The 14,192-nt window shown below is 36.6% G+C and overlaps 1 protein-coding gene across 2 annotated transcripts; it reads right to left on the bottom strand.

The window, feature by feature from the left end:
* Window positions 1-1,677: 1,677 nt before the first annotated feature.
* On the bottom strand, window positions 1,678-13,970 carry LOC134743607 (aldehyde dehydrogenase 1A1-like). Of its 2 annotated transcripts, XM_063677169.1 has the most exons (11): window positions 13,863-13,970; window positions 10,556-10,660; window positions 8,902-9,169; window positions 7,909-8,025; window positions 7,348-7,535; window positions 6,779-6,881; window positions 6,004-6,188; window positions 4,436-4,600; window positions 3,599-3,756; window positions 2,845-2,919; window positions 1,679-1,815 (listed from the first exon to the last, which is right to left on the bottom strand). In XM_063677169.1, exons 1-11 carry the CDS (start codon window positions 13,950-13,952, stop codon window positions 1,746-1,748), a joined length of 1,524 nt encoding a protein of 507 aa, XP_063533239.1. In that variant the 5' UTR covers window positions 13,953-13,970; the 3' UTR covers window positions 1,679-1,745. The 2 variants fall into 2 exon arrangements, with proteins under 2 accessions (XP_063533240.1, XP_063533239.1); XM_063677170.1 differs by lacking the exon at window positions 10,556-10,660 and having other exon boundaries at window positions 1,678-1,815; window positions 13,863-13,914.
* Window positions 13,971-14,192: the final 222 nt, after the last annotated feature.

Raw genomic sequence — 14,192 nt, 5'->3', positions numbered from 1 at the left:
AAGGTATTACAAATACAAAATGAAATAAAACACGTAAAAATAATTTTATTATCATGGTATTCGTTTTATTTCAAAGATATATTCTTATGCCATTAGGTCTTAAACATGATTTCGGGCATATGGGCGTCACAGCTGGCTCGAATGAAGCGTAATCGGAAAGTCAAATTTTCGACCACTTTTTCGAGCATCTGGGGCCATATATTGGCAATAACGCGGCGAATGTTGGCTTCCAAGTGGTCCAACGTCAGTGGTTTATCTGCGTAGACCTGTGACTTTACATATCCCCAAAGAAAGTAATCCATAGGTGTGAGATCACACGATCGTGAAGGCCAGTTCACAGGGCCATTACGGGAAATTATGCGCTCATCGAATGTTTCCCGCAATAAATTGATGGTGGCGTGCGCTGTTGCACAATTTGCAAGGGTTGTGATGAAGTAAGTCTATGAATTGTGAAAATGGCAAAGCGTACTGACTTCAAATATACCGCCAACTGTCAAATTGACAATCACTACAAACAGTGTTGCCAATTTAAAAACCAAACCTCTAAAAAAACACCCGTTACTTGTCTATCTCTGTCTAGCATGCGTAGGTTTTAAAATATTTAGATGGTCCATTTCAAGCGCCGGTCCAATGATAACAACCTTCCCCTAATCGTTTGTCTTAATCTGTCATTTTGATTTGTATTTGTAAGCAAGTCGTAAAACATAAATTACATAATTTATTGAGGCTTGTAAAGTTTTATGAGTGAAGGGGTAAATCTGCTTACTTTGCTATTCGGAATTCATCCAGGGAAAATGCCTTGTATTTTTTTTTTACTTAGACATATTGTTGTTAACAAGCTTTGCGTTTGTGTATAAAGATAATAAGAGTGTAACAACTAGTTTTAATGACATTTTGAAAAAGAAAAGGAAGAAAAAAATCCTAAAAATTATTTGTCAACGTACTTAATATGTTTGGGCCAACCTGTAAAGTACCACTTCTTACGTGTTTGAGACACGAAATTTTCTGGTGAAGCTGCAATATTTATTCCTGGAATTCATTTTATACACGTTGTACTTAATTCATGTCTATAGTACACCACACATACGACTTACGGCAGGGCACAGTTAGATTTAAATATACAATATTGATATATTAATCGCAGTGCATTCCCTTCACACAAACATAAATAATATGAGCGCAAGCGGGAGACAGATATTAATATGAAATCAATGTCACATTTTAAAAATCTTTATTTACCCCTAGTAAGCTAATTGGAGATCTGGAGATTAAAGGAAAGCGTTGCAGTGAGCGGAGATTGTTTTACCTAGGAACTGGATTTTACTTCTTGAGTAATAGGAGATTAAGCTCTGTCAGCCGTAAATTGAATTAAGTTTTTAAACCTTAGCGGTGGCAAACGAGCTTACGCCCCGCTAATGTCTAGCAGTCACCGTAGCCTATAGATGCTTGCATCTCCAATGGTTCGCGATACGCACTTACCTCTTATCCAATGGTACCTATTCAACGTGTTGTTAGGTTAAGTGACTGAGACAGGTCCTTCACCACCAAGATAAAAATTCAAACCTGCAAAAAGGGTTGCCAACGGAACTTAAATAAAATCTTAGAGGATAATAAGTAGATATCTGTAATTGTATATAAATCCAGTTTATCATACAATCAATACAATTTTAATAACAAATAATTAATACAAAACACAGATTGGGTTGTTGTTGCTCCTTAGTAGCTGACTCCGCTTCTTTGCGTTGTTAAAACTTCTTTGGTAAGCTGATGGCAATGGCTTTTACTTCCAAATAAGGGTCGACGCAATTTAATCCACTGAAATTAAATTGTACGTTAAACATAAAAATCATCATCTTCCTCGCGTTGTCCCGGCAACTTGCCACGGCTAATGGGAGCCTGGGGTCCTCTTGGCAACTAATCCCAAGAATTGGCGTAGGAACTAGTTTTTACGAAAGCGACCGCCATCTGACCTTCCAACCCAGAGGGTAAACTAGGCCTTATTGGGATCAGCCCGGTTTCCTCACGATGTTTTCCTTCAACGAAAAGCGACTGGTAAATATCAAATGATATTTCATAGGTTCAAATGGGACTGGGCCGGCCACGTCTTTCGTATGCATCCCGATACACCTATCGGCCCACCGGCTGACGTAGGTAGCCACCAAGTGGATGCCGACGAAGAAGCGTGGGCGGGGCAGGCCCAGGCGGAGATAGCGACACGACTTTGACGCCTTTCTTAACAACTGGCCGGAAGAAGCACTAAATAGCTAAAAAGCTGAGAAAAAAAAATCATAGGTACATAAACAAGTTTAGGAACAAATCAAATTATTTTATTAAATATATTGATTTGTGTTTTTTAAGTAAGCACTCATCTTCCTCGCGTTGTCCCGGCATTTTGCCACGGCTCATGGGAGCCTGGGGTCCGCTTGGCAACTAATCCCAAGAATTGGCGTAGGCACTAGTTTTTACAAAAGCGACTGCCAAATGACCATCCAACCCAGAGGGTTTAAGTAGTCACACTACTATATATAAATTAAAAACTGTATTAGATGTCATATACCTATTAAAGAAAAAGTGACTAAGCCCTCCAGTGGTGAAGGTCGGGTCACTTTTTTTTAATATATGACATCTATTACAGTTCATAGGTACATAAGTTCCGAAAAACTCATTGGTACGAGCCGGTGTTTGAACCCGCGACCTCCGAATTGCAAGTCGCACGCTCTTACCGCTAGACCACGCTTATGTTATGTTAAACATGAAAATAAAAGAAAAAAATCAAAATCTTACATTTAGCACTTCTGCGGTTGTGATGAAAGAGCAAAACATACTGAAAGGAACTGCACTTACCCCTCACGACCGACACCGGAGTCCTTGTACCCGCCAAACGGCGATTGTTGACCCGTCATCCCGTAGCCATTTACCCTGAAAAGTGAGCCATTTTAGTACCATTTACAATTAGGTATATCGAAGGCCAAACCCGACGACACGAACGGCAGGGCAGGAAACATTTCGAATTGTCCTTGTGCTTCTTATAGGAATGTTCTTTTAAAAGGTTTATATATATAACAACATTCTTGCATATTTTAATGGTTACGTTTACCGCATGATAAAGCACTTATATAATTACTAAAAATAAAAAATCTTCATTTATTTCTTTAATTTAGTCTTAATGCAAACCCGCGACCCGCCCCGGCTTCGCACGGGTTACCCTTAACAAATTATACACTTAAACCTTCCTCAACTATCACTGTATTGACAGGTGAAAGCCGAATTAAAATCTGTTCAGTAGTTTTTGAGTTTATCGCGAACGTACAAACAAACAGACGCGGTGGGAGACTTTGTTTTATAAGCTGTATAGATATATCTATTTTTTATCCGACATTCAGACAACACTCCTATTAATTATATGGACTTTTCTCAAATATTTTGTGATTATAACGGTTCCAATGCGATATAATTACCTACATTAGTTTTACCCTATCCGACGTTTCAGCTGGGTTTCACCAGCTGTGGTTACGAATGACAGCCGTATTAATCACTAAATATGTGCACTAATTGCGAGAGTTTAAAATGTTTTAATATTTGGAAAAAAATAGCTCACCAGACATTGCCAGCTTCCACGTGCTTCGCGTACTGCAGCGCGTTATTGATGTTGGTCGTGAAGATGCCTGCAGCGAGACCGTAACTGGTGTTGTTGGCGCGGTCGATCACCTCCTCCAGCGTGTCGAACTTCAGGATGCTCTGAACAGGGCCGAATATCTACAAACAAGCTCGAGCTATATAACCTAATTACAGGTGTGCAAATTTTCATTACAATCCAACACGTAGTTTTAAAACGAGAACGAAACTCCGTTTGGTAAATTCGGCCGAGCTTGCTGCGGACTTAAGGCTGAGAGAGAGGCAATCAAAGACTTAGACATCAGAGTGGTGGTAGTGGACCTTAAGAAGGGGCGTAAAGCTAGGAAATTACAAAGGAACAGAAGATATGGCACTCCGCGCGAAATTTACGACGGAAGATTTGGCGATCGCGCGGGTTTTACTTAACGTTTTAACCTCAATAACTGAAAGTATACTTCTGTTTAAAATTTTGCTAGTCAAATCCCTCCGCTATATCTCTAGTTATTTTAAACTAAAATTATCTTATCGTATGCAGGGTAACGAAAGTAACGATATATTAATTAAATTAAATGAAAATTAGACCGTCAAATGTTTTAGTGTTTTTTTTATCGAGCCAACAAATTTTTTCATGGCATTTGTCTTTGTAAAAATATGTAAGAATTCAATATAACAACTACAATTTGGCGTTAAGTAGCTCCCTCTTAAAACAACAGGTATCTATTTATCTACGATGTAAAATAGAATTTGGGTAATCGCAATTGAGGATCTCGATTGCGTCATTGCGATTAAAGTAGAAAAGTTTAAGAATTGCAACGCGTACCTCTTCTTTGGCAATTGTCATGTCATCTTTGACGTCAGCGAAGACGGTGGGCTCGACATAAAAGCCAGATTTGCCGATACGCTTTCCGCCAGTCAACAGTTTCGCGCCATCTTTTTTACCCTTTTCGATGTAGCCGAGCACTTTCTCCAACATCTCACTGTCAATCTGGACATGAAAATATTAGGTAAATGCCTAATTAACTACTAAATAATGAACTTTTTTTAAAGGTGTGGACGTGGTGTGGACATTTTATTCCAGCGGATGATTATGTTTTATCTACAGCTACTGTATTCTTTTATTCACAACAATATGAAAAGCATCTGCTCACATATTTAATGACAATATTATGCTTATTAACTAAATAATTGAATGACTATAAAATAAGGATTTAAATTAAAATACGAATTGTCTAGAATTTCATTGGCTCAGTTAAACGGTAAAAGTTCGGTTTTAAAATGGACCCAGTAATGGGCATTCGTGATTCGCCATTAACTAATAGATTATACTTATCTGAGGGCACAGTAGTGCCCCCGCCAAGACGATTTCTCGAAGCGCTTCATCGTTATTTTTAACCCTTATAACTTACCCTTATAGGTATGGATTAATACCAGATAAACAAAATTCTCGGAATATGATGTCAATAGTTGACTTATTCGGTATAAAAAAATTCAAGTGCATTGCTCCTAGATTTTATTATTATCTAAAAAAACCGATTTCGTCACTGACTCACTCACTCACTCACTGGTGATCATCAAACCCTTTAGGGTACTTCCTGAAGTCCTAGGAAGCTGAAATTTGGTATGTAAGATAGTCTTAGTACACAAAAAACAATTTCGCAATTGTCACAATTTATTTACTATTCATTATTTTTTATTATAAAATAGTTCTTGTAGTAACGACACGGCCAAGCCACATAACAGCCGAAATCGGGGTTTTGTAGATATGAATAAAATCTAAAGTATAAGAGCCATGCAGTAATGGGCATTCTTGGCACGTCATGCACTATTGACTATACTTATCATTATTTCTGTGGCCCTAGTGAAAAAGGGTACAATTCTCGCGCAGCGCAGGTGTAAAAGGGTGTAAGTTCCACGTAACTTGCGCTAAGTTGCGCGAGACTTGTACCCTTTTTCACTAGGGCCACAGATTTATTTATACATATAGGTAACTTATTTATGTTCTGTAGCAAAAATATATAAAGTATATATTTATAGAGCGTTTCCCTGCTTATTTTTTTTTTTTGCATAGTTACACCTATTCAGAAATATTAAAATTAACTTGGCAAAAACGCCTTACAATGTCATACTACAATGCAAATGTCAGGTTAATTGCGTCGTTGTGGTGTTACTAAATTTCTAGCTGTAGACGTTAGTTAGCCACCCTCTAAATGAAAAAAGTGTGACTAAATAATCGTTAAAAACTGCTAATGCTCTATTTATATATATTTAGAACAAATTTACATTCTACTTTTTATATAGAATATACATATTTTTTGATACCTACATTAGGCACGTAAAAATATTTGTCTAATTTTGCAAGTCGTATGAACGAATATAGTAAATACCTACCTGTGGCCCTTGATCGACGGTAGTATCGGCCGGGTTTCCAACCTTCCGGTTTTTGGCAAACTCCACTGCCTTTTCAACGAACTTGTCATAGATACCAGATTGGACGTACAGACGTGACGCGGCCACGCACATCTGGCCTTGATGGCTAAACACACCGAACGCTGCCGTTGGAACCGCTACATTCACTAAAATGTTTTAAACAAATTTTAAACATGGGTACAATCAAGAATGGGTGATCAATGGGTACATGGGTGGATACAATCTAAACAGTCAAATTTTAATCCGTTTTCGATTATAAATAAAATATCAGGGACAATGTGGTTTTATGGTACCACCAAGCTAGTCTGATGAAGTGATGATAGAGACCGATAGGAACTCAGTTTTTTTTATTTTTATTGATCTCAATAATCTAGTAGTAGAGTAGTAGACGGCTGTTTATTTTTTTGTCTAAAACTTATATAATACTTAACTATAGCGGACCAAACATGCGCATTGAACTACAAATCGCATGTAAACCGAATTCTTATTCTTACTCACTCACTCACTGATGATCTTGACTTACATGCCAATTCGAGTTTTAGTAATTAGAACACATTCCAATATGATACTGATCTAATAATTAAAACTAGAATTGGCCTGTATTTTACTGTTCGAAGTGAAAACCTTCGTTGATTTTATACAGATCAGACTGCTTATGTTTTGCCGAATAACTTAAAAATAAAAGTAATAATAATAAGTAATAGTAATAATATTAGTATAATAAAAAGAAACTCACGGTCAGCATCATTCATGATTATGAGCGGGCTCTTGCCTCCAAGTTCAAGGGTAACCCGCTTCAAGTTTACTTTACCAGCAGCTTGCTGAATTAGCTTTCCAACCTGAAATTTTAAAGGCCGTAACTTGATAATGGAACAACATCTGCCCTTGAGCTATTTGGACTTGATTTTTTACAATATAGTTTACTCACAACCAATATATTACCGTTTTACTACTTTTCTTTCAATATCTTGTGTGTTACGTGTACTAGTTGTGAGTAAACTATATAAAAAAATCAAGTCAAAACAGCTCAAGGGCTAATATTGTTCCCTTATCCCGCTACGGCCTTTAGACTTACGTCACCATTTATTTTTGTGTAAACTAGTATCTTAACGGACTAACGTTAAAGCAATAATGTATAGTGGTATGCACTACTACACTACACATCGCCGAGAAATGTTGACCTTTTGGCGGAATGCCCCCTTCTCAGATACAAGATAAATAAAAGCGAATACTTAAATATCCTTGTTTTGAAGCACTGCGCATCACGGTACCTGATAAAAACGAATAAATGCGTTACCTACGTACCTCAACAGAGCCTGTGAAAGAAATTTTCGCAACGTCCGGGTGATGCGTGAGCGCAGTACCCGCTCCGGGCCCGTATCCGTTAACCACGTTCACCACGCCTGCGGGCACGCCGGCCTCCTTCAGCAGCGCCGCCAGAGCGAGCGCTGTCAACGGGGTCTGCTCTGCGGGCTTTACTACCACCGTACATCCTGAAAAATTCAAAGCGAAGTTTAAACTCAAGGCGCTCTTATCGCATAACATCGCCCCGACAGTAATGTCCAAAGAAACGGAACCCTTATAGGATCACTCGTGTCTGTCTGTCTGTCCGTCCGTCTGTCCGGCTGTCACAGCCTATTTTCTCCGAAAGTACTGGACCAATTAAGTTAAAATTTGGTATACATATGTAAGTTTGTGACCCAAAGACGGACATGTAACGTAAACAAATAATTTTAAACATGGGGGGTAAATGAGAAATTTAAAAAATAAAGTACTGTGTTACATATCAAATGAAAGAGCTCATTTAAATAGGTAGTTACGTAAACATAGAACAAACGAAAAGCAGTGTTATTGCGTTTCACATACCTGCAGCTAAAGCGGTTACGACTTTGTTGATGAACATCAGAATGGGGAAATTCCATGGCAGAATCAATCCACATACACCGACAGGCTGTTTCAAAGTGAACGTGAAATTGTCACCATCTGAAATAAACTATATAGGTAGTTATATATAAATATATGATGACATTTCATATAAATCGATACAGCAGTTTGAAGAGTAACTTATGTAAGGAATTTTTGTCATAAAATGGATTTTTTTGCCATATACCGTAGGATTTTTTTTAATTTTTAATTAGTTGTTATTATTATTTTTATACAAAAATAAATTCATTTCAAAAAATTCTGTTTGGTTTTTTTACCATCATCCTCAACATCGGCATCATCATCATCAGGTGCCCTTAAAATAAGTAAATGAGTATTTGTATACCTAGGTATTTGTAATGCCCTGTTGCGTAAACAACAGGAGTATATATATATATATATATATATATATATATATATATATATATATGTATATATATATGTATAAGTATGTTCAGGGAAAATTTAAGTTTCGAATTGTCTAAACATGCTCCTTTAATAACTACCTATATTTGAAGAGCCTTTTTATCATCAGTTGACAACAATAAAAACAATCTTAACGCATTGAAATATGTGTTTTAGCTTGCTTCACTAAATAAAAGAGCTCTAAACCTTTGAGCAACACCGGCTTTCGACACGTTGGAAGGGAGGAGCCCAAGCGATATCTTACCGTACAAATCGTCCTGCAATTTTTCAAAGATAAATCTAGCAAACCTCGATCTCTTTTTGTGTTCTGATGAGTCACAATACGCACCGCGCTAGTTGTGTGCTTGCCCAGTTGGGCATGTGCTTCGGTAGAGGGGAAATAGTGCGAATACTGACTGGCGACTCCCTTCCTGGTGTTGCTCGAAGCTAAAAACTATTTACAAAAAAAACGAGTAACTATACTCCTTTTTCTGTTTAAAATGAGTGTGTTGTTGAAATAGTTAAACATACCCAGAGGAACAGTGTCGCCTTGAATCTTATCAGCTAAACTAGCAAGATAACGGATGGACTTCACGTTTGTTTCCGAAAAGTAAAGGCCCAAGTTGACGACCATGCCATTATTATAGGACTCGAGCTCAGTGAGATACTTGGTGTCGCGTTGAACGAGGTCCGCGAACTTGTTGAGCAGTCGGCCGCGAGCCGAGGCGTCTAACAATCGCCATTCTGAGTTACGGTGGAACGCTGCCTTTGCTGCACTCACTGCCAAATCTACATCAGCCTGTAAAAAAACATTTGACACTCGCTGACTGTCCCGCCACTACTTGCTCATATAATTTTTAAGAAAAAAAAACCGACTTCAATGGGGGATGCCATTGAAAGGTTACTTATTGTTGATGGTGCACTCCAGACAATGAAATGAAAAAGACAGCACCTTTTGCCTAACTAAAAGGAGGTAAAACCACCCACGTTTCTAGTAGCATTTCGTTTCTGTAAGGGTCACAGTTCTAACCTAACCTAACCCACTTTTCTGATAGCAGTTCGGTTCTGTGAGGATCGCAGTTAAAAAAAAGTCCAGGTCCAAGTTTGGGTCTGGGTCCATAACGAAAAGAATAAATCGCCAAACGTGAACTATGTGTCGTTGAAGAGTTCCATTCTGATCATCATCAGCAGTTCCACTTCATCACATGTCACTTTTTTATGTAAATGCTGGATTTGTTGATGAAAATACAAAAATCACTATATGTATGCCTTTCACATTTGAGGAGTTCCCTCGGTTCCTTATGGATCCCATCATCAGACCTCGAGCTTGACAAAAATGTGTCTTGAAAACGTCACTTGCTTAACAAACATAAAAAAGAAGACAAATCGCCAAACTTGAACTATGCGTCGTTAAAGAGTTCCATTCTGATATTTCTGATCATCATCAGCAGCTGCACTTCATCAAATGTCACTTTTTTAAATGGAAATGCTGGATTTGTTGATGAAAATACAAAAAATCACTATATGTATGCCTTTCACATTTGAGGAGTTCCCTCAATTCCTCATGGATCCCATCATCAGAACTCGAGCTTGACAAAAATGTCTCTTGTAAACCTAACTTGCTTACCAATCATAACGAAGAGGACAAATCGCCAAACGTGAACTATGCGTTATTGAAGAGTTCCGTTCTGATCATCATCAGCAGTTCCACTTCATCAAATATCACTTTTTTAAATGTAAATGCTTGATTTGTTGATAAAAATACTAAAATCACTATATGTATGCCTTTAACATTTGAGGAGTTCCCTCGATTCCTCATGGATCCCATCATCAGAACTGCGTTTTGACAAAAACGGGACCAATCTGTATGTATATACTTACAATCAAAAAAAGAATTTTCAAAATCGGTCCAGAAATGACGGAGTTATAGAGTAACAAACATAAAAAAAAAACAACCGAATTGATAACGTCCTCCTTTTGAAATCTTGAAGTCGGTTAAAAATCGATTTTAATCGGACCTCTAAAAGGGAGAGGCGAACTTCCGAATCAACTTATTAATAGTGGATGATTACTATATCATACAGTCACATACATTATGTACATATTTAGAAGATAGATTAAAAATATATAAAAACTTAAAAATTACGTGCATTTAAGTAAAAAAACTAAAACAATTATTTTTTACCTTATCTCCTTCTGCAACCTTTGCGATGACGGAGCCATCATGAGGAGAATATGTTTTGAAGGTTTTGCCGCTTTTGGCATCTACCCACTTGTTGTTAATGAACAACTAAAATAAAGAAATAAAGTATAAACAAAATTACTGTAGGTATACAAAATACAAATATCGATATAATTATAACAGTAGATTAAGCGCGCCCCGGAGCTCTAGCCTAAATTGGAGAAATTATTGTACATGTTTTAAGAGGCCGTAGTCGATTTTAGAGCAAAAATTTTAAATTGATAGATTTAGTCGTTGAAATTATACACGTTTTGTTACATAATATCTAAATAACAAGTATTGGTTTCTATTAGCACGTCTTCTCATCTTGCCTTTTAATAATGAGGTCGCAAGCGTGCGTCACCGGTAATATATGAAAAGAAGGGGCAGTTTTTAAAAATTCATCAAAAATTTATGGTGGTAAATTATACAAATTGATGTATATGAATAGTTTCACCAAATGTTGTAGATTGTTTAAATATCAAAATTACGTTGAAATTAAGTCGATTTTCAGAGAAATTGTCACTTGTTTTGAAGTAATTTCTGGAGAAAATTGATTTCGTCTAACTTTCATTTACACTACTTCAGTCATAATAATAAAAATGTAGTCTGATAAACGTCAAGTACAGGATATGTGTAATACAAAATTACCATGTTTAGCTGTCCAAACTTTACTAAATTTACAAATAAGATATAAAATTAGTGCTTTACGCCTTTACCTAAACGTCCATCAGAAAAGCAAACATTACTAATTTAGTGAGTCTGTTTTCAACAAATTGATCTGATAAAAGGTAAGATAAATTAAGTACTTGTTATTTCAATTAGGTAACAAAAGGTGTACAATTTCACCGACAAAATCTATCAATTTTACATTTTTGCGACTAAAATCGACACCGGCCTCTTAAGTTTACAAGTATTAATTCGTTAGGACAATATTGATATACCGCAAAATACCTAATATTGTCAATTTTTATGCGCAATGTTTACAAAAGAGTCAATAAGTAGAGGCAAGATCCTGTTTAACAAATAGTTATTTACGCTATTAGTTAGTTATTTCGCACGTGTATCGTACAACGTTTTACAGCATAGTTAACGCTATCTCTACTGAGCTCGTTCACTTATCTGTACTAACAATGGCATTCTGTTAAACAAAAGCCATTATTTCTTTTGTGTGAGCGCGTGGCCTTTGTGCCTGAGGGTCACACACAATGGCCACGCGCTCAGGCACAAAGGCCACGCGCTTCGACAAAAGAAATAATGGCTTTTGTTTAACAGAATGCCATTGTTATTACAGGTAAGTGAACGAGCTCAGTAGAGATAGCGTTAACCATATGGCCCTTTAAACTGTCAACATATGCACGAAAAGTGCTCTTTTACGCACTAGTTCGAGAAAGTAGCACCATGTGTACTGTAATACTTATTTACGATACAAGTGCGGAAAAGAGGAAATTCGAAACGAGTGGCGATAAATTAAAACACGACCGCAAGGAGTGTTTTAATTCGACACGAGTTGCGAATTACCTATTCGCACGTGTATCGTACAACGTTTTACTATACATATGGCCCTTTAAACTTTCAACATATGCACGAAAAGTGCTCTTTTACGCACTTATCATATTTTTTTGTTTCGTTCTTTTCTTAGTTATATATCTATTGAAAATCAAAGTTACACGGAAATAAAAATACTTATTAATTTTTAACAGAAAGAAAATAGGTACAATACAGCCGAACGTACGTGCCAAGTCTTATTAGGTTTAAGAGGAAAGGAGACGGCCGCTTCTCCATACAAACGTAATCCTCATTTTCCTGTCTGGATATTGACACTATGGAACATATTACTACATAATTTGATTTATATTAACCATAGCTATGCCCCTACGTTTTGACTTTTTTAGATTTTTGCTTGGTGTAATAATTAAATTATGCTCCTAAGTTTTGTAATAATTAAATTATTCGAAAAAAATACAAACGTAGAGGCTGTGGTTGATATACAACAAATTATGTCAAAATAATTTCAATAATGTTACTATCCAAAGAGGAAAATGATGACTACGTTTGTATAAAAAGGCGATTTCGCAGGGGCCCTCTACTTTCGTCTTATAACTGCCGAACGTCTTATAACGGGCGAAGTATAATAGATTAGGCGTTTAAAATTTGTTTACACTGCGCACCTCAGAGCTCGATCCGACCGCAATTCACAATGATGATCGTTTTCCATGTTTGTGCCAGTCAAACAGTGGCCTTGACAAGGCGGTAATCATGTTCATTCGTCATGATTATTCAATTTTAGAAAGAAAATCTAAAAATAACGTTCCGATAATGTTTACCCGCTGAGCTTTAGGTACATTTTCAAATAATAACTAAAGTATTTTTTATCTACGTTCTCTTGCAAGGTGTTTGAGAAGTGCGTATGAGAAAAGTTGCTGCGTGTTTATAAAATGCCTAGAGTATTCAATAATCAATATATTCCTATTATTCCATTGGGTCATCTTTGTGATTTTTTTATTATTATTTTTACAAAAGCACACAACTATAGTAATAAAATAAAATTATTCGTTTTGTTACCTTTAGAAAACCGAAAAAATCGTAGCAAATGCTTCAGGATAAGCAGTTATCAATTTTTTTAAATAAATAACATGACACTGTGCAGTCGTATCTGCAAAATGTCCTAGCCATTCGGGCACTTTTTTCTAAATCTTCAGAAGAAGTCTTTTTACTGACAAAATTTTTACGACAGACAAAAGATAGACACCGAAGTGATATACCGTTTTTCAATTTTGGCACATATTACTAAAAATAAATTGATTATTCATATTCATATTCATATTTATTTACGACCAGTCTGGCCTAGTGGGTAGTGACCCTGCCTGTGAAGCCGATGGTCCTGGGTTCGAATCCCGGTAAGGGCATTTATTTGTGTGATGAGCACAGATATTTGTTCCTGAGTCTTGGGTGTTTTCTATGTATTTATGTATTTGTATATTATATATATCGTTGTCTAAGTACCCACAACACAAGCCTTCTTGAGCTTACTGTGGGACTTAGTCAATCTGTGTAAGAATGTCCTATATTTATTTATTTATTTATTTATTTATTTATTATTTATTGCATCCATGGTACACAGGTGTTACATATATAATAGTTTCACATGGGCCCTGGTAGGGCAAGGCAATTATCTTAAATCTAAAGATTAATTTATATATGTACAATATATTTGACAGTGTCTTATTTAACTTTTAATAATTTAATAGTTGTATTAAGCCAAACCTACCTTGGTGTATTTAATTTCGGGAGCCATGGTTTCACAGTGCACGAACACACTTACTAGCAGCTGTATGTAGCGGTACTGACAAAAATGCATAAAACAGCCAAATTATATCAGCCGCATCCAACATGTCATGTTGATAACTATCAATATAACGCGTAGATGTAGATAAAAAACTGAATGTATATTTCTATTTATAAAGCGCACGCGAGTCGAACACGTTGGTAAACCAGTGTACATGTCGCAGGCAAATTGTAAGAATCCGCCGTTTACAAACGGCGTCGTCAATTTACAAAAGTTTTCACGTTTGTAAAATGACGACGCCGCTTGTAAAAT

The sequence above is a fragment of the Cydia strobilella genome, chromosome 8, assembly GCF_947568885.1.
Source record: "Cydia strobilella chromosome 8, ilCydStro3.1, whole genome shotgun sequence".
Taxonomy (NCBI): Eukaryota; Metazoa; Arthropoda; class Insecta; order Lepidoptera; family Tortricidae; genus Cydia; species Cydia strobilella.
The sequence above is the reverse complement of the archived record's forward strand: the minus strand, read 5'-3'. Positions and strand labels throughout refer to the sequence as shown.